Source organism: Equus asinus, chromosome 23, assembly GCF_041296235.1.
Source record: "Equus asinus isolate D_3611 breed Donkey chromosome 23, EquAss-T2T_v2, whole genome shotgun sequence".
NCBI lineage: Eukaryota > Metazoa > Chordata > Mammalia > Perissodactyla > Equidae > Equus > Equus asinus.
In genome coordinates, this window is record NC_091812.1 from 15,430,255 (window position 1) to 15,449,077 (window position 18,823).

The 18,823-nt window shown below is 44.5% G+C and overlaps 1 protein-coding gene across 35 annotated transcripts in view; it reads right to left on the reverse strand.

Moving 5' to 3' along the window:
• The window catches only part of AOPEP (aminopeptidase O (putative)), a 374,345-nt gene that overhangs the window by 120,935 nt on the left and 234,587 nt on the right, over positions 1-18,823 (reverse strand). For all 35 annotated transcript variants that reach the window (XR_011497286.1, XR_011497284.1, XR_011497285.1 and 32 more), the window contains one exon: positions 16,288-16,348. Coding sequence is in view for 30 of the 35 variants with exons in the window: in XM_070495582.1 (XP_070351683.1) it covers positions 16,288-16,348 (61 nt within the window). In the remaining 5 variants the exon portion in view is untranslated. The remainder of the gene's footprint in view (positions 1-16,287; positions 16,349-18,823) is intronic.

Genomic DNA, 18,823 nt, shown 5'->3' on the forward strand with positions numbered 1-18,823 from the left:
GAAGTGAAAGATCTCAACACTAACCCAGAAGGGAGGCAAGAATGGATGGATATTTGACTTTTTTAGAGTTTTTTCCAGGTTCACGGTTAATGCAATTCTGAATCCTGAGTGAACAGACCATAGATCCTTGTCTTCAGGTCACCAGATTGTAGTGCTGAGCTGGAAGGCTATATACATGAGGTGGTATTCCCCATTCATCCCCTGTTGACAATGTTCTAATTATGTCAATGGCTGCCACCCATTCCCTGGAAACAGTCATTTTGCTTCTGGAAGATGGCTGACATGGATTAGGGGACAGTGTGTACCAACAGAAAAGACCCTCTGCCACGTGCAAAAGCTACTGTTCCCACAGGAAGCAATGGGTTGACTTCCTTGAGTCTTGGGCACAATGCTCTAACCAAATGGGCTTCTTTATTTAGAAAAGACAGACACTACATTGATGCTATAGGAAAATCACTGTGGCAAAATGCCTTTAAAAAATATTAGTTACTAATTAAAAACACAAAACATATATGTTAACATTTCACTAGTTTGAAAAGCAAACGCTCATGTCTAGGTCCCTTTGGTTATTCCCTAAGATGGAGTGGGTGACATGGAATGTCCCTGCTCCACGGTGCCTTTAAAGGAGGCTAGGCATTGGGAGTCTGTGGCCCCTGGCATGTCTGTTTTTCTTTTTCCATCATGTCTATTTTTAAAAATCTTGGCACTCAGACTAGGCTGCCTATCATCTGGCCTCACAAAGGAACCCAATGAAGTCACAATTTGCAAACAAGAGGAACGGGCCTGAATCATCCTACCTCTGTTAAGAAGTAAGATCACACACACACACACACACACACACACACACACACACACACAGTAAGGAAAGTTCATCATAATCGGGGTGGGGGGGGCGGGGAGTTGCCATCCCAAATAAAATAATATATGAGAAATAGCTATTTTCCAGAATGTTTGCTCACCAAACATTTAGATCCATACAAGAAGAGTTCCAGGAAAACAATGGGAAGGGCCAGAATTAATTGGCTGCTAATCTCTTTACTCTTTGTAGGATGTTTCCTCCAGCCGTGGATTAAATCAATGTTAATGCTACACAGGCCCGGCTGTGTCCATATTAGGAAAGCCCTAGCTCACATCTCTCTCTCTCTCTGTGGAAAAAGGATCTGTCCTCCTTCCCTTCGCTCTGCTTCCACCCCTGTGTGTGGAGGTGGGAGAGCAGGAGCCGGGGAATGTGAACTTGATCCAGCATTGGTCAGCCAAGCAGCAAACTTCATTGTTCTTTAGATACCAAACATAACTTCTTTCTATTAGAGATAAAGCCAGTCATTCTGCACACAACATAGCTTTTGTGCTCAGTAGCATAAGAGATGGAAAAGAACCACAAAGAACGTTAGAGCTTTATTAGACCATCATAAACACCTCCTAACATGCAGAATTTAAGAATTCACCCAGTGACTTTACATTCATATTAATATTAGGTATGTTATACTCTCTGAGCCCTAACACTCTTCTGGTCATTTGATTACTTAATAATTATGAATTTCAATTTATAGTGCAAATACTATGGTCTGTTTTAGCTTTGCCTTCTATTTGAGCATTTCTTATGTCACTGCCCTGCTCTCTGAGGTTCAAGGGCAATGGCAATCATGCCAATGTACAACCAAATGTGCTGCTGCTGTTTTTAAGAGCTGTCCTATGAATATGGCTTAACTATCTCTGTACAAAGTCACGTGTAACGGGAAATACACATTGAGAAACTAGACTCAGGCACCTTCTCTCCTTGCCTAGAAGCTATGTGACCTTGGGTATGTCACCCAAAGTCTCGGAGCACATGAAATGGAGATAATGCTATCTGCCTCACAGATCTGTGAGAGCTGTGGTGAAGATGAAATGACACAGCACACAAAGCAAGAGGCACAAAGTAGACCAATAAATTTTAATTCTCTTCCTCTTTCCCCTCAGCAACAAAAGCCTGTCCGGTATTTTGAACTTAACTAAACTTTCAAAGGTCTCAAAATAACTCAGTTGTGACATCATAATAAAAGCCTCACGTGACCACCACACAGAATCGATGCCATTGGATGGAGCCTGCAGAGACACAACACGTCTCAGCCGCTGCAAACAAGGAGCTGTCCCTTTCTGAAGGACTGGTGGACACAAGGAAGCAAGTTCTCTCTCTTACATGCTTTCTTGTAAAGGAGATCATTCCGTGTCTAGTCCCATCTCACTCAAAACAATAAGCCCTCCGTTGTTACAAAAAGATCACAAAATGAAACTTGATATTTCTACATTGTTCTTTGAAGGTACCAGCAGGACCAGGTGTTAGATGCAAAAAACCCCTGCTAAAATCCTAATAGTAGCTACATGCATTTAAAGCCAATGTAATCTTAAGAACTTGGACTTTTCAATTAGACAGACTTGCTTTTCAGTTTCCTCATCTATAAAATGGGTATAACAATAATGTCTATCTTATAGAGCTGTGACCAGAAGAAATAAATAGCTATTAAGTATAAAGCACTTAGCATTGACCTTACTCAGAAAAATGATAGCCTTTTCTTTCATTCTGGATGTTCTAATATGGAAAATAGTAATACCCCCGTATACTTGGGGGTGGGAAAAGAGAAGGATTAAATGAAAAATATAATTCTAAGAGAGTTACACAACATATATATTCTTGGATTTACCCATTTACAGCTTCATTCAATAGAAGCATTTATGCAAAACCCAGGCAGACATCCCTCAATTACAAAACCAAGGACAGTGATGAAGAAGTACAATTTGAGGAAGAGAGAGCCAGTGAGAACTCAGGAGTAGCCAACTCTGTAATAACTGCAACTAAGAAGAGTCTTAAAGAGGATGCATCCTCGCTTGGCCGCATGGGACATGAAAAGAGACGGCACGCACAACTGAGGAGGAAGGAAGAGAACACCAAGAGAAAGAAGATGGAGTACCTGGAGAAAAGGCCAGAGGAGCCGCTGGACAGGGAGGCGACTTCTCCCCATGGAACAGGCCACAGGGGAGCAGGCCTTCTCTCCAGTCCAATCTCAACATCACTTGTTGCCCTAGGGCCTCAGTCCCCACTTCTGATGTATTGACTCTGGCCTCCCTTCCATGCATTTTCATGCCAATAAAGTTGCTGAAATTAAGAATTGAGTTGTGAAGCTTTCTGGCATAAATAATGTCATATTGTAAAGTCGGGGCTCATAACAACCAGTATGCCCTTAACACTCTTAAGAAAAACCATCTGATCTATATAGCCCTCGATGTGGTTTGAAATTTCTCTTGGCCTACAAAGGAAAATATTTTTAGCATGTAGCACACTTTGTAACAGACATATAAATGCACTGAAAATATAATTTTAGGAAAGCATCTGGGTTTGATCATTTCTTGTTATACCTCAATCCCAAATACATTCTACTTTCTCAATATAAGGAACAGTGCAACGTTCTGCTACAACCTAAGCAGCCATCACTGTGGCAATTTCTCATAAACATTTCATTACTGGATCTGTTTGTTTTTATTTTTAAAGGAGCAAATACTCTAATGATTTAAATATAAAAGCAGCATAAAAAATAAGGTGCTCCTTCTGGAGCATTTGGCCATGTTTTCCCCTCCTTCAAAAGGCAACCTGGAACTCACTCGACGTTTTTCCCCAAAGTCATTTAGGCAACAGACATAAACAAGTACTTATTTTTATGTCTCAAAATATATGCTAGAAATAACAGCTGCCACTGTCCAAGGTAAAACTCACCTGCAGTTTTTATTGATCTGCAGGAATATCGAGACAGTGACAACTCCAGCAAAATTTTTTTCATCTCCTGCTGGTAAAACTGGTTAATATCTGTGAATAACTGATTTGAATTAGAAGCAAATGCCTATTCTTCAATGATCAACCAGCATAAATGCTCTTGTAGATTGATTATTACTTAAGATTTCTCTCAATAATCTTTCAAATGGCAATTTTCAAGTGGGAGAGAAAAGAAATGCACAGAGTTTCTTGGGAGTATATGTTTGTAAAACACCACTCAGGATGAAGTGAAACTTATGAAAACTCTCGCAATACCACTCCAAACTAAGGGGAAGTTTTCAGTCTGAAGGCGGTTCAGCAGACTCTCAGGGAGGAAAGGCAGAGACTTAGAGGAAAAGTAACTTTCCTCTTCTCAGAGATGAGCTCAGGCCTCAGCGAGGTACCAGGCACAGCATGTAGTGACACGAGGTGCAAAGTGGCTCTGGCCTTCACCCAGGCCATCTCCCCTCATTCCCCAAAGAAGCAGTGAGGACTCAGAGAAGGCAAGTGGCTCGCCCACGGCCACACAGCTTAATGATGTAAGGCTGCCTCCAAAGTTGCACCTAATGTCTCAATCGCCTCCTTCATCCACTATAGGATTAAGCTTGCAAAACAAAACTTCACTGCAGCGCGCTCTGTGAATACAGCAATTTGGATATAACACACTGACTCTCCTCCTCCACCATCCTCCACTCTTGCTCATTAACCTCAAAATAATGCAGCCTTGCATTTTATGCATCAAATTGTCTGGACCCCACTTAGAGTGCAATGGTGGCGCTTATAACGAGACAGGATCAGAAGCAGAAAACCCTGAGCTTGTGAAGGCCCAAGCTAGAGGACTGACCTGGAAGGACAGGGTCTTCTGCTGAAGGAGCTGAACACATTCATTACTGAGCATCAATAAATCATGGACAACTGCCACACAGAGAGACGTGTGTGATGTGAACGCTGTCCTGGTTAAGCACATGTTTGGATCTGGGCAGTTTGACAATCACTGACTGTCAGAGACCTGTGATACACTTGCTGGCTGGCCACCACCAGGCTGTGCCCCTGTCACTCTCCCGCTCTGGGTCAGCATAGGGGACAAAATGAGGGCAAAGCCAGGGATCCTCATTGGAGTTTGCTTTTGAAAGCAAGTAAGACGATACAGGGGATATCCCTTAAATGCTGTAGAAGGTATATAAAGACACGTTTTTGTTCGACCAATGGCTTTTTCTCATTTGCTGTTTTGGTGACCTGGTATTTATCATCTAATTTAGTTTCCATCTCATAGCTGTATCTTTCCAAAGGCAAAGAACTAAACTAATCTCTACACACACTCACATTCATTCACACCAAAAAAGATACCAACTCTTCGATGCAATCAAGCCCAGTACTTCCCAGGCAAAATATTCAGTAAGCTACACAGGGCTACCCCTTAGAAACAACTAAATGGAGGAGGGATATATATACCCCTGACTCATATTTATGAAAGGCCCAGGAACGTGAGGTCCACACCACCACACTCACTGTGCACATTCTTGCTCACTAAAGAATAGGAAAGAACAGTTCCAGGAAAAGGAGCAGTCATTAATTAAATTAAAAATGACCACTGCTCAGGGACCTCTCCTGCATTCACTTATCAGCTAAGCATAGGCTTTGTAAAAACTAAGGCAACAATGGTAACAAGCTGACTTTGATTAAAAACAACCCTGCTAAAACCACAGAATGCCTAAGTCGGATGGACTGAGGATGGAGGGGCCTAGATCCAAGCCCTGGGTCTGCCACTAACTAAGGGCACAGCTAACTCCTGGGGCACAGCTCCCCCACTGTAAACAGAGGAGCGCTCCTTCAAGACTCACCCCTAGCCTAGGATTCTAAAGCAGACCAAAAGTCATGCAATACCGGAAAAGACTAATATTTAACCACAAAGCCATAGAGGCCCCACTCAAGAAATATATACAAAGCAGATATTAAATATACATCTATTTTGTACAACATAATGGCTCTCCACAAGAGAGAAGGAAAAAGTCTTATATTCTAAAAGTAGCCAAGTGTTCCTGAGAGCTTTCCTCATCAGCAGGTGCTCTGGCAATGACACTGGCACAAGTCATGAGCATTGTGGACGGCCACCGTCAGAGGAGCTGCCCAGAGGCCTGGGATGCTGATCTGAACATCAGTGTGTGCAACGATGCTGTGCAATGTCAAAGAGCCAAGGGGGCCTGCGTATGTGTGTGGGAAGAGCATAATGCAAATATAGAAGAATCTGCCTTCAATTAAGAACCTACCAGAATATGTCTTCAGCCTAATAAAAGAGAGAATGGGGCAGTTCTTAAAAAGTTGAATCAGATGTTCTTCTATTGACATAAAGGTTTACAATCTGAAGCTGATATCTTTGTCCTAGCTCTTTGAGTTTACATTGCTCCTTCTTTCTAAAGACCTCTCTGTGAAATAGATAAAGCACCATTACAATGAAATCCTATTAAATGGTACACTCTTTATGAGAGCTGACACGTCCTTACTTAAGTCAATCTGTGGGTTCAGTACGTATGGACCTATAAAATAAGTAATGCCCGTATGTTCAAACACGGCTCACCAGACTTTGCACCTTGAGGACAATCACACTGGCTCCCTTGCACAATGAGCTGGCTGACTTGTGACCGAGTAGGGCACAGCCGAGTCTCCAGCCTCTGAGTATGCTGTCTTCTAATGGACTTAGTATCCTGGATGTGTGGAGCAAATACAGAAGTCAACTCTACAGATCCTCCCAAGTCTGGACTCAGGGCAGAGGCCCCTTGTGCATGCTTGAACAATGGTTGGTTTACAGATGCCCCCACAGATGGTGGACTCATGGGCAGGGGCTGTGCCCTTTCAGCTCTGTATGCCCACTGCCCGGCACAACGCTTGGCATATTGGTTGAACAAATAAACTAAACCACAAAGCCAAATATTTGGAGGCTCAGGAAGAATATAAAATTGAAGGACTCAAAGAGTTCAGATTGTACTCAGCAAAGAAGAGAACTTCTTTTGATAGAATATATTCCAAAATATGACATAATTATGGATTCTATCAGTAGGTCCTAGCCCTGCTTATGGAGACCCTCATTCAGTGGGTGCGGCCTGAGTCGGGGATCTGTAGTTTTAAACAACTTCCTGAATGATTCTGATAACCAGGTCTTGGCATAACTGGACTAGGTGTACCTAAAGGCTTCCAACCCAAGCTTACAAAGCTATGCTTCCAGAAAGTACCCAGCTTTATCTCTTTATTAAAACCCATGTATGCACAGGCCACTGCCAACTGTCTCCATCAAGCGGACTGAGCCAAATAGACTTTTCAAAGCTAGTGCTTCCTTTTCCTTCTGGTTCAAAAGGCAGAACAGCAGGTTTATCCTTAGTCCACCAAGCAAATATTGGATTTCTCTCCACAGTGTCACACTCTGGACGTGTCTGTGTTCATCTAGGCCAGTTAAGAATTTCTATACTTTTCAAAGAAAAAAGTTCTCAAGCGCTCTTTATCCACCTGAGAAAGTCATTCTCATATGCCTTCCTCTGAGCTCACTTTAAAAATTCATGTCCAATCTGAGCTCCTGAAGGATGCAAGCCTCCGTCCCGGTCAGTTTCCTCAGCATTCTCCCGGGACATCACTTCGCAGGATTCGGGCATATCATCTGCATTACATGAATTTGTGCTTGTTTCATGTGGCTTCCTACTTATTTCTTTGAGGGCACCTGTAGATGTTCCTCAGCCCATTGCGTGTGCTCTGGGGAGACCCCATTGGCCATCCAGATATTTAATGATTCTTTTTAAAAGTATCCATGTAAACGAATAGCTTCTGGTCAGGAAAGCTCAAAGTCAAAAACCAAGGCACAAAAGTCTAGCTGTTCCTCTCACTCCATAAGACTCCCTAGGACCTGGGCAGAGGGGAAAGGCTTGGCCTTTCATCCAGGGAGTTTTCTTTCTAGCAAGGCTGCTGGCCCACCTGCCCAGGTATCTAATTGCCACTCATGTACTGGCCTCTTTCCACAGCCTGTGGCTCCTGAATCTTGAGGGAGCTCTCCATCATCCCATTCAAGTCCCCGTGCAGTCTGGTTGTGTTCTGCCTTACTAAGCAATCCCTTTTGCAGATCCTCTCTCTGCAAAGCAGGCAACATTAAACTCGTTCCTAATGAGAAATGGAGAGCCAAAGATCACTCCTCCAAATCATGGTCAAAACGCATCCGCCTGATGCATTCTAGCACTCCAAAAACATTCACTCTCCCCTCCGTTACTCAGGGCAGAACGGCCTAGGTTAGCGTGGGGCTGGGGCTGGAGCTGGGGCTGGGGAGGCAGCTGAGAGGGAGAGAGAGCTGACTGGGAGGGTTCTTGCCCCACCCCGCCCACTGGGGAAGCTGCCTCCATTCTGCTGGTCCTGGGGCACTACCCACTGAACCTTAATCATGCTGATGACAAACTAATTCATTAGCCCCCGTCACTGAGATCTGACTCTGCCTGATGCTGCTCAAACACGCAGACTCAGTTTTCTCCCCCAGAAGCTGTTGTCTCTCTCCCTGCCTGCAACGCCTTTTCCTCTACCTGTCCTTCAAAACTGACTTCAAATCATACCTCAACCCTCTCTGCTTCCACAAATGGGAAATCTCTTTCTTCTGAACTCTGAAAGTTCATTCGTGTTTCACCATTCACTGGTTTCTGCCTTAGGTGAGTTTTTTGTGTATCGGTTTTTCCTACTGAATTATAAAGCCTCTCAAGGGCAAAGCCGCTGTTTCTCTCATCTTTGAGTCATTCACAGTCCCTCATAAAGGACAGATGTACAGGCTATATTCATGGAAAGAAGAAAAGGGGCAGGGAGGGAAGGCATGGACTAGGAGGTATGATTTCAGATCCTCGAAGAAGCTTCCTCTTGCAAATCTCATCCATCTGGTCTGGGATGCTTGACAGTTCTGTAGAAGCTTAAGCTCTGACACAGTCACAAAGGAAATCTTCAAGGGAGAGGAAACGCTTTTAATCTTTATTATTCAGTTGGAGTCTAGTCTTAAGACTACTGTGAATGAGATTCAAATTCTTTCTGGAAATTAGGTTTTGAAAGGGAGAGAAAAGAAGGAAGGACACAGAGCTTTCATTTGGTCCACCAAAGGAAAATGTCTCCTGTTCCATCATGGTGCCTTATGCTGTGAAGAGGTCAATACATTTGGACAGTGTCAAATCAGATGCCCCAAATCACACACAATGCCCAGCACAGAGCTTCACTTACCTACTACCCTCTGGGAAGATGAACCCTTCCTTCCCACATTTCTTTCTCTCTCACCCTATCAGAGACTTTTCATTTTTGTGGAATAGAAACCACTGTCATTTGGGACCAAAAAATTATACTGAAAGCATATTCACTCATAAGGGGAAGAAAATATATGAGGTTGACTTGGGTGATTTTTATTGGCCATTTTGAAGGGATCCACAAGAAATGTGGAACTAACCAGAGATGTATTGGGAATAAAGATTGCTCTGGGCTGAATGTGTTCCCGCCAAACTCACATGTTGACGTTGTAACCCTCAGAAGCTCAGAGTGTGACTGTATTGGAGACAGGGCCTTCAAAGAGGTGATCAAGGTAAAATGAGATCACATACATGGGCCCTGATCCAATCTCACTAGTGTCCTTATAAGAACATTATTCTTATAAGAGATTAAGACAGAGATCTCCTCATACAGAGAGGAAAGACCATGTGAGGACACAACGAGAAGGTGGTCATCTGCAAGCCAAGGAGAGAGGCCTCAGGAGAAACCAGACCTACCCATACCTTAATCCTGGACTTCCAGCCTTGAGAACTGTGATGTAATAACAGTCTGTTGGTGAAGCCACCCAGTCCGTGGTATTCTGTTCTGGCCGCCCAAGCTAACTAATATGAGATGAAGCCACAGATGCCAAAACTAAAGGCAATTAGGCTAAAAATGAAACGATTTTAATAAAATGCCTCCCTGTCTCTTGTGGCTGCCAGCAGTGCACCACTTTGAGGAGTCTGTGGGAAGGGCCAGGCTCTTCGATGAACAGTAAGTGACCGTGGGAACTCATTGACGTTGCAGGCTCTGCCCCAAGTGAGGCCAGAGAACCTAGTCAATTTATCTCTAAGGGTCCCTGATATGTTTAGTCACTTAGAAAATATGAGTCAAACCACTAGACAAAAATGACAGTAAAATTATTAGAAGCCCAAAAAGCATACCACATTATGGCAACTGCTATTACTGATATAAAAGAACCAAGGATCTCACAGCACATATAATTTGAAAAATATAATTTCTCTGGAATTTGCAAAATAACCAGTCTCAGTTTTCTTGAATTGCCACTAAATGTAGAATTCTTACAGACAGCACTGAGATTGAGTATCCTAATGCGCCTTCAGTGTTGACAACATTACATAATCTGTGCTAAAAGAAGCCTACAAGTTATTCCCCTAAGAAAGCACCTGGCTTTCAGTGTGCTAAAAGCCATCATGGCTCCAATGATAGAAAGTCTCTTGCATCGTATCTTATCAACTTTCCTCAATTGTGTGACTGCAGCATTTTCCCTACAAGACTTAAGTTTTCCATCACTTGTTTGTGTGGACTTTGGCAACCTGCAGGTGTTTGCATGGAAAGAAGTGGCATTTTTCCAAGATGACACAATAACCTGCTGTTCTAAACTCTGGGATTCAGAAGCGAGCCTGGAAGCTTGAGTGGATTCCTGCCTATTTCTGGGACGCTTTCTGTGATCGGCCATTACTCCTCTTCTCTACCCTCATTGCTGTCACTGCTGCTCATGATTTCGCTATTTAACATCTGCTGAGCACTTTCCCCAAGGAGGAGATGAAGTCACAGAAGGGCTGAAGGGTTCATGGGTGTCAGTGTGCCACTCATTAGTACCTCAGGAAATATGTCACCTGGGAGTCGAAATTAAGAGCTGAAGTGAGACTGGTAATTAGTTCATGCCCTTCTGAATGCCCACGGTGGACAAGCAGTCCATCGAGGGATTACAATCACCAGTGCTGTCACAGTCCACTGAAGCCCTCCACGGATGCCCAGCTCTAGCTTTATGCATGCATTTGACGAAAATACAGATGATTTCAATTACATCTATTCAGTGAAGGATTTTAAGGCATTATGCACTCAGATTTTAATTCAACTGATAGCTTTAGAGCAGCACTGCTCAACAGACGTATATGTAAGCCATATTTGTCATTTAAAATTTTCTAGTTGCCACATTTTTTAAAAAGTGAGATGTAACAGCTAACATTAATTTTAATAATATATTCTATTGGGTACCTATACATTGGATTACGATGTCTCCAAAATATTATCATTTCAATGTGTAATCAACATTTAAAAAACCATTAATGAGATATTTTACCTTTTTTTTTGCATTAAGTCTTCTAAATCTGATATGTTTTACAGCCCACCCCAATGTGGAGGCTAAATTTTAATCAGAAATGCTTGGTCTGTATTTAGATTTCATAAAATTTACCACTGAAAAAGTGGATTCATTCACATACCCAAGTTGTTCCAAACAATAACTGAATCATTAGGTTTAAAACTTAAACTTTGATTATATTAAATTAAAAAATCAGCTCTCAGGTGCACTAGATATTTTTCAAGTGCTGAACAACCACGTGTGGCCGGTAATGACCGGACTGGACAATGAGCCCCTGAGCATCTGCTATGTGCGTCGTAGCAGGTGGGGCAAGGATGAGTCAGACGCAACCCTTGTTTCCATGGGAGGGGGAGGAAATGTATGAGACACATCTATAGAGAACAACACTATAAGGGGGGTTACGATACCTACCAAAGACAGAGAAAGGAAGACATTCCAAGGAAAGAAAAGGGCATGCACAAAGGAGGGCTGGTGGTAAAGCTCACAAATATTTGGAGACTGGTCATTATGGTTGGGCATATGCCTAGGAGTGGTAGGAATTAAAGTTTAAAATGGGAGCTTGAGGCAGTTCTGCTGATAGCCTCAAATAGCAGGCCAAAGAGTTTGTTCTAAACGCACTCTTAACGGTAAGAAAAGTTTCTGGTGAGAACAGATCTGAGACATGTTTTGGGAAGATTCACTTAGTATAGATGTGGATGATGGATGGAAAGCTAGACAGCTTGGCAGCTAAAAGACCAATTAGCTACTGCCCTAAAAATGGAGGAGGCACTAGGAAAGAAAATTAGAAATTTAATATATATGTATATAAGGATATCAGGACTTGGCAGTGTGGGCAAGAAATCAAAGGGAGGAGTCAGAGAGTTCTGTAGCAACTAAAGTAAGAAAGTAGAGAAGAAAGGCTGGGTAAGGAGAAGTTATTTCTAATGTATTTGCATATAAATGTCTTAAAAGAAGATTGGAATATATGTACACATGGGCTGGTGGTGGGGAGACCTTTGGCCAGACATGAAAAGAAATCAAAATCTATTTATAGAACTGTCAAATTATCAAAATCGGCAACTTTCTTAGAAATAATGTATACTATCCCAACAGTAGGTGGTGGGGTCTGAATAAATTAAATTATGGTACAGTCAGCCCTTGCATCCACAGGTTCCAGATTCAACAAACCACGATCAAAAGGCCTACGAGGGCCGTGTCTTTACTGAATATGTACAAACGTTTTTTTCCTTGTCATTATTCCCTAAACCATACAGCATAACAACTATTTACATAGCATTTACATTGCATTAGGTATTACAAGTAATCTAGGGATGTTTTAAAGTGTATGGAAAGATGTGCATAGGTTATATGCAAACACTACACCACTTTATATAAGGGACTTGAGCATCTGTGGATTTTGGCATCCTTGTGGTGCTGGAACCAATCCCCCCAGGATACCGAGGAAGACGATACTCATCATTAGAAAGCTATGCAGCTGTTAAAAATTATTGCTCTTGAATTATATCAAGGAATATGGGAAACTGCTTAAGATATATACATATATATATATATTTTTTTTTTTTTGAGGAAGATTAGCCCTGAGCTAACATCTGCTGCCAATCCTCCTCTTTTTGTTGAGGAAGATTGGCCCTGAGCTAACATCCGTGCCCATCTTCTTCCACTTTATATGTGGGATGCCTGCCACAGCATGGCTTGCCAAGTGGTGCCATGTCTGCACCCGGGATCCGAACCAGTGAACCCCAGGCCACCAAAGCGGAACGTGTGAACTTAACCCTACACCACCAGGCCAGCCCCAAGATCTATTTTTAAATGGAAACTTTGTTTGGATAATTAGATTAAAATTTTGCTGAAAAAGGGTATGCACCTATATGCTGTATAGCAGAGAAAATGTGCAGAGGGACACATATCCAGCTGTTATCAGTCAAGGATTATCTCTGGGGAGTACACTGAAGGCAGCAAGGGCTTTGATGTTTTATATTTTGCTATTGTTGCAACAGAGAACATATTATTTTTATTTTTAAAAAGGGAGACAAAGAAAGAGGTAAACTATATATTCATATATCCAGAAAAATGACTGAAAGGATTTATATCAAAAAATTATCTCTGGGGGCCAGCCTGGTGGAGTACTGGTTGAGTTCGCATGTTTTCTTTTGGCGGCCTGGGGTTTGGGGTTCGCTAGTTCAGATCCTTGGTGCTGACCTACACACCACTTGTCAGGCCATGCTGTGGCAGCGTCCCACATACAAGATAGAGGAAGACTGGCACAGATGTTAACTCAGTGACAATCTTGCTCAAGCAAAAAGAGGAGGACTGGCAACAGATGTTAGCTCAGGGCCTATCTTCCTCACCAAAAGAAAAAAAAGAAAAAAATTATCTCTAGGTCATTTTAATTTTCTTATTACAAACTTTTTTATAGTCCAAAATAAATACGTAATACTTCTGTAGTCAAAAAAAGTCATAAAAGGAAGTAATCTATAATACCAATGGTATAATTAATTTTAAATCTGCTTGCAAAGTCAAAGCTTATAAGGTTGAGTGTTCTTTAAAGAGGTTTGGATCCAATTTCTTTTACTTCTTTGGGGCTCATGCTTACTTTTATTCTCTGCTGAAGCTATTTCCACACTTTTTAAAAATGATTTCCATTCAACATGGCCAAAAAGGAAAATGCAGGCCCACCACAGGCAAGTCTTGCTGAGAGAAGACAAAAAGCCACTGTGACGTGTGGAGAGGAACCGTCACCAGCAGAACGTGACTCCTGCGTCAGGACCACTTCGGCTGCTGGCAGACACAAACTTTCAACGAGAACAAGGGACAGCGGAGCGACTCAGTGCTCCGGTCATCACTCCAGGCCAAACATGCTCGTAACTCTATATCCTAATGACGGGGACAGAGAACAAGGTGTCCCATTCACCACAAGGCTCCTGCAGCCAGAGGGTCCCGGGCCTGGCACAGCCTTTCACTGCAGTGGAAAAGAGAAGGAACTCTCAAGGAGCACGCAAGGCTGTGAGCAGGTAAACCATCATCACCCATATAAATAACGGCAGAAATGGGCAAGAAAGATGAAAAGATGCTGTCTGATCGCTCACCAATGGAAAGATGTGCACTAAATCAGGGTCTTTTCTGTCTGACACTGTTGTTTTTACTGAACAGTTAAGCACCCAAGGAAATACCAGTTGGATCTTAAAGACAATTTATAGCTGGGTTGGCCTCCTTGCACCTGGCTGTGTTTTGACAGCAGGTTTCGTCAGTTTAGAGCAGAGATTCTTGTCTACACCATAAGCTGTCACTAATGCAACTAGACCTTTGGAAAAAATGTACCGCTCAGAGGCAAATCTCTCCCTTGCACGTAGCCCTCCCCTTTTAATGAAAAGGAAAAGCCTTCTGCTGGTGGCAAAGCCTCCTCCTCTTAGGGGAAACGACTGAGCCTCCTGGGAGTGAGAGGGTCAGCCCCAGAACTACGACTCAAGCGGGGTGTGCCTGCTTCTGGGCACTCAATTAAGGACTCTTTCTTTTCTCTTCCCTCGGGGCTCACTGCTGAACACAGCGACCTTGTTGTTTGGAGCAGGAAATTTGGGATTCTGCTCTCTGAGCTCCCAACTCTTCCCAGCTTCCAGGCCATGCTAAGAATGTCTGGGAGCCTTGCAACAGCCTGGCCTAGGAGCACAAGGCAGACAGCTCCAGCAGATGCCCCTCAACCCCATCTAAAACAAGAAGGGTAAAGCTTAGCTATTTAGGATCAGACAAACCTTAACTTTGTTTTCCTGAGGATTTTGTACTCAGCGAGAGGCCTGGTTTGGCAGCCACTGTCTTGGAAATCACAGGCCCTCATTATAATACATATGAGTTGAAAGCACTGCCTCCCAGGACCAGGTGCTGCCTTACCCTACCCTGTTTGTTTTGCTTTTTTAGGCCTCAAGATTTTATTATTTTTTTGTCCCCAGAAAGATTGGGCCAAACAAATAACTTTTAATAGGTGATACACATTCCTGAACCAAAGGCAATGTGTCCTTTCTAGGAATGAGCTCACAGGGGCTGGTGGCCGACATTTTCCCCTGTGTGGTAGAACAGAACAAAGATGTGAGTAGAGGGATGAAAAGGTAATGGAGAACAGCCCCTCCTGTTCCTTAATTTCATGGTTCACAGACATTCATTGACATTCAGACACTCCCAAGGGGAAGCTCATATAACCAGCCATTAAACCAGAAGCGAGCAGGCTGACGGGCCGCTCGCCTGGCAGTTTCTCACCACCACCTGGGGGTCCACTCCCGGACACCAAGGCCCACTACAACGTGTCTGCAGCTGCTCCAGGGCCCAGCCCAGACAGGGAAAGTCTCAGGCCTGCAGGGTCCTTTGACCAGGCCCCTCGGGATGCCACCCTCAGGCTTCCCAGAGACCAGGCTCTAGCTAGGGTCAGCATTCAGACTGGTGAGGGGGCCAGGGCTGCCCGTAAGGCTCTGGGACGCACAAGACTTGGTGAGAGTGAAGAGGAGAGGAGGCTCCAGGCCAGGTGATTCCCACGGAGCGAGAGCTGGCTGGGAACCATCTCTCCCTCAGCGTTGCCCATGAGCTGAAAGGCAGGGAGAGAGTAAAACCTTCCATAGGAGTGAGTCCTGCTCCCTAAGACAGAAAAATGAATCTAACTGGCTTATTCAGATGAGAAGACCAGCCTGAGGCAAGGATGCAGAACCAGATAAGGAAGTCGAGGGGCAGCTGCACCAAGGAAATGATGGAGAAACTATGGGTCCCACAGGTCAGAGGAAAGCTACAGGCAAGCCACTCACTCAGCTGGCTGTAGCCAAAAAGCAGAGCTGGAGCCCAGCTGCTCAACCCACTGGGGCACTGAATTGTTGCCTGGTGACACCACCCAAAATATATATCACACTTTGTATGACCTCATGTAACATACAGTTCAGGGTCAACCAGCATGTCCACCTATAGCACTACGTCACTTGAGGTAGAGGCCAGAGGCACACTCACGATGGCAGGCTGAGAGGGGTGGAAGGCCATCACTTTCTTCACTTAGGGATACTCCAACTCAGTAAGATGATTACAGACATAGAAATCATTGTCACTAAGCGGCAACCTCTACTATTCTCCGCAGACTCCCCTGAAGCAGTTACCCTGAGCGTACCTGTGGTATTCCAGAACTCTCGAGCCAGTCTCGGAAGATGTTTTCGACAGACAATTCAAGCCTTTCAAAATTAAAACAACAACAAAAAGTCTGAGATTAGAAAGTTACAGCGCACTTATTACACACAACGCTCCTCTAGCTATTCGGGCACATCCCCACACGGATTCCCAGAGGAGGACCGCATCTTTGGAGAAAGAGGAAGGCTGTCCCAGGTTACAGCGTGGAAGGGGACTCGGTCACTCAGGACAGCTTCTCTTCAGCCAACAGGATGAAATCTAAAAATCAGAGGTACACCATAATCGGTGCTTTTGATGCTTGGAGAGGAACTTTTTGGTCAGGAGCACCAATTTAGGGAAGATAGGAGAAGTTCATAGAACACATTAGGCATGACTGCTTTGTGGAGAGCAGTGGAGCGAAGGGAAATCTGAGCATTATAGCACTTAGTATAAAAAAAGGAAATCCAAACTTCATAGTGACCATGGACTACAACAAGCAAAAACAATACAGATCATTCTCAGAGCACACAGAGGCTCAGATGCAGGCAGCACGTGTGGCTTCCACCGCGTCTGCCTTCAAGGAGGCCCACATTCTGCTTTACTTGAAATACTATGACTGCTTCTGAGGTCGGATGCAAAGTCAGCTGAAATCCTTCTGGTTTCATGCCCTGCCGATGTGAACACTCCCTAAACATACTAAGGATCCAGTACATTAAGGGTCACCAGGCTTCAGGCTACGCCTTCCTGAAGTTTAAAGCAATTCCTCTCTCGTTTCCAGATCGCTCCTGCTCACGCCCACCGCCTCTCCCAGGCTGTGTGTGTGACATCCACCATGCTCCCTGTGCCCTGTGCCACAGCAGCCTCCCCAGTTTACGGCTGCGATGTACTTCATACTTGACTTTTAACTCTCCTCACTGGATTGAAGCTCTCTGAGATCAAAGTCCACGTCTGCTTGATTCACTTCCCGAAACCCAGCACTTAAAATAGTTCTTGGTATAAAAGAGGATCCTCATAGATATTTTTATGTGAATGAATGAAAACACATTTCACTGTTGACTCAATAAAAATTATTGTGTTTTAAATTAATCATCACCTTTCCCACTAAGATATTCCCAAGTTGTTAAGCTCTGCACCTTTTGAAATTTTCTGTATTATATACTACTTATATCTCCCTAATACTCCTTTCCTCCCTCCAGCCTCCCTCCCTTTTGGACTGTAAAGCAGCTGTGGGAAGATACAGAGCCATCTGCATTTGCCACGGCGCTGAGGGCCAAGTGCCCCCTCCCCTGCGGGCTGTGCTGCAGGCTGGGCAGCAGAGAGAAAGGGAGGGAGGGAGGAGCGGCCGGCCGGTGGGTTTGGACGAAGGGGACTGATCGTATTTTCCCTTCCTTTTCTTCCCCAGCAAGAAGCAACTCACCGGTACACCTTGTCTTCCCTGGCCGCCAGGCAAAAGCAAAAGGCTGCCGAAGGAGCGGCTGCTGTTTCAAAACAGAACAACTACACAGAGGGAAGAGAGCTTCTGCAGAGAACATGGTTTGCATTCACCATCAAGCTGATGCCCATCTGCGGGACGAGCGGGCAGGGGCAGGGGAGAGGGCAGAAGGGGATACAGGGAGGATGGCTACCTCCTAAGGCTGATAGTCCAGGTTCCCAGACTCAGTGGAATTACTGGACGTGCCTCATATGAAAGGCCAGGTGCCACCATCTCTGGGCCTTTCCCATTACTTCTTTGTTGTCATTTAACAGTGTCAATCTCAGTGCAAACGGCCCAGTCCTCCGAAGCTGTGAGTGTGCTGCGTGCATGTGCATGTGGGGGCATGCACGTGTGCACTCCTATGCCCCTGTGTGAGTGTGCTCGCATGTGTGGGTGTGCATGCAGTGGGGCAGGCGCGGGGGTGACCTGAAGAGAGTAGGCATCTCTCAGGGCACCTTAAACCCAGATCGTCCTTCTTTCCTGGGCTTGATTTACTTGGTTGGCTGGAGGAAGAGGCACTGGAAATACCCTTAACTGGCATAACTGATCTGCTAGCAGGAGGAAAAGTGGGGCTAGAAGGGCCACCTAGAGAAGTGCCCAAGGAGACCTGGAGTTGTTTTATCTTCATTGAAATGTGTGAGGCAGGAGGGTAAGATACATTTGATACTTTCTGTTGAAGACGAGATGCTCCATGGAAGGCCTGTTCTTGGAATGCATGTCTGGCCCCAGGGTGAGGCTTCACTTGGCGGAGTTGAGTGTCTGCCCGGGGCCTGAGCAGACCTGGAAGCTCCGCTGGCCTCTAAGTTGTCTGCCCTGATGTAGAAGCAAGGGCTGGCCTCTTCCCTGGCCTTCCTCCATTGGTGCTCCTCTCTAAGTGGCCCATTCATTTGCTTCCTTTCCAGCCAGAGAGGGACACTCCTGTGTCCGGAGCCCTGGGGCTAAAAGCTCTTGTCAGCCATCCTTTGAGAGAGACTCAGGGAAGCCGCAGCAAAAGGCTGACTCTGAACCGAGCTTTTCCGGGCTGTGGCACTCGGGAAAAATGGGCATTCTTAAACCTTCCACAACT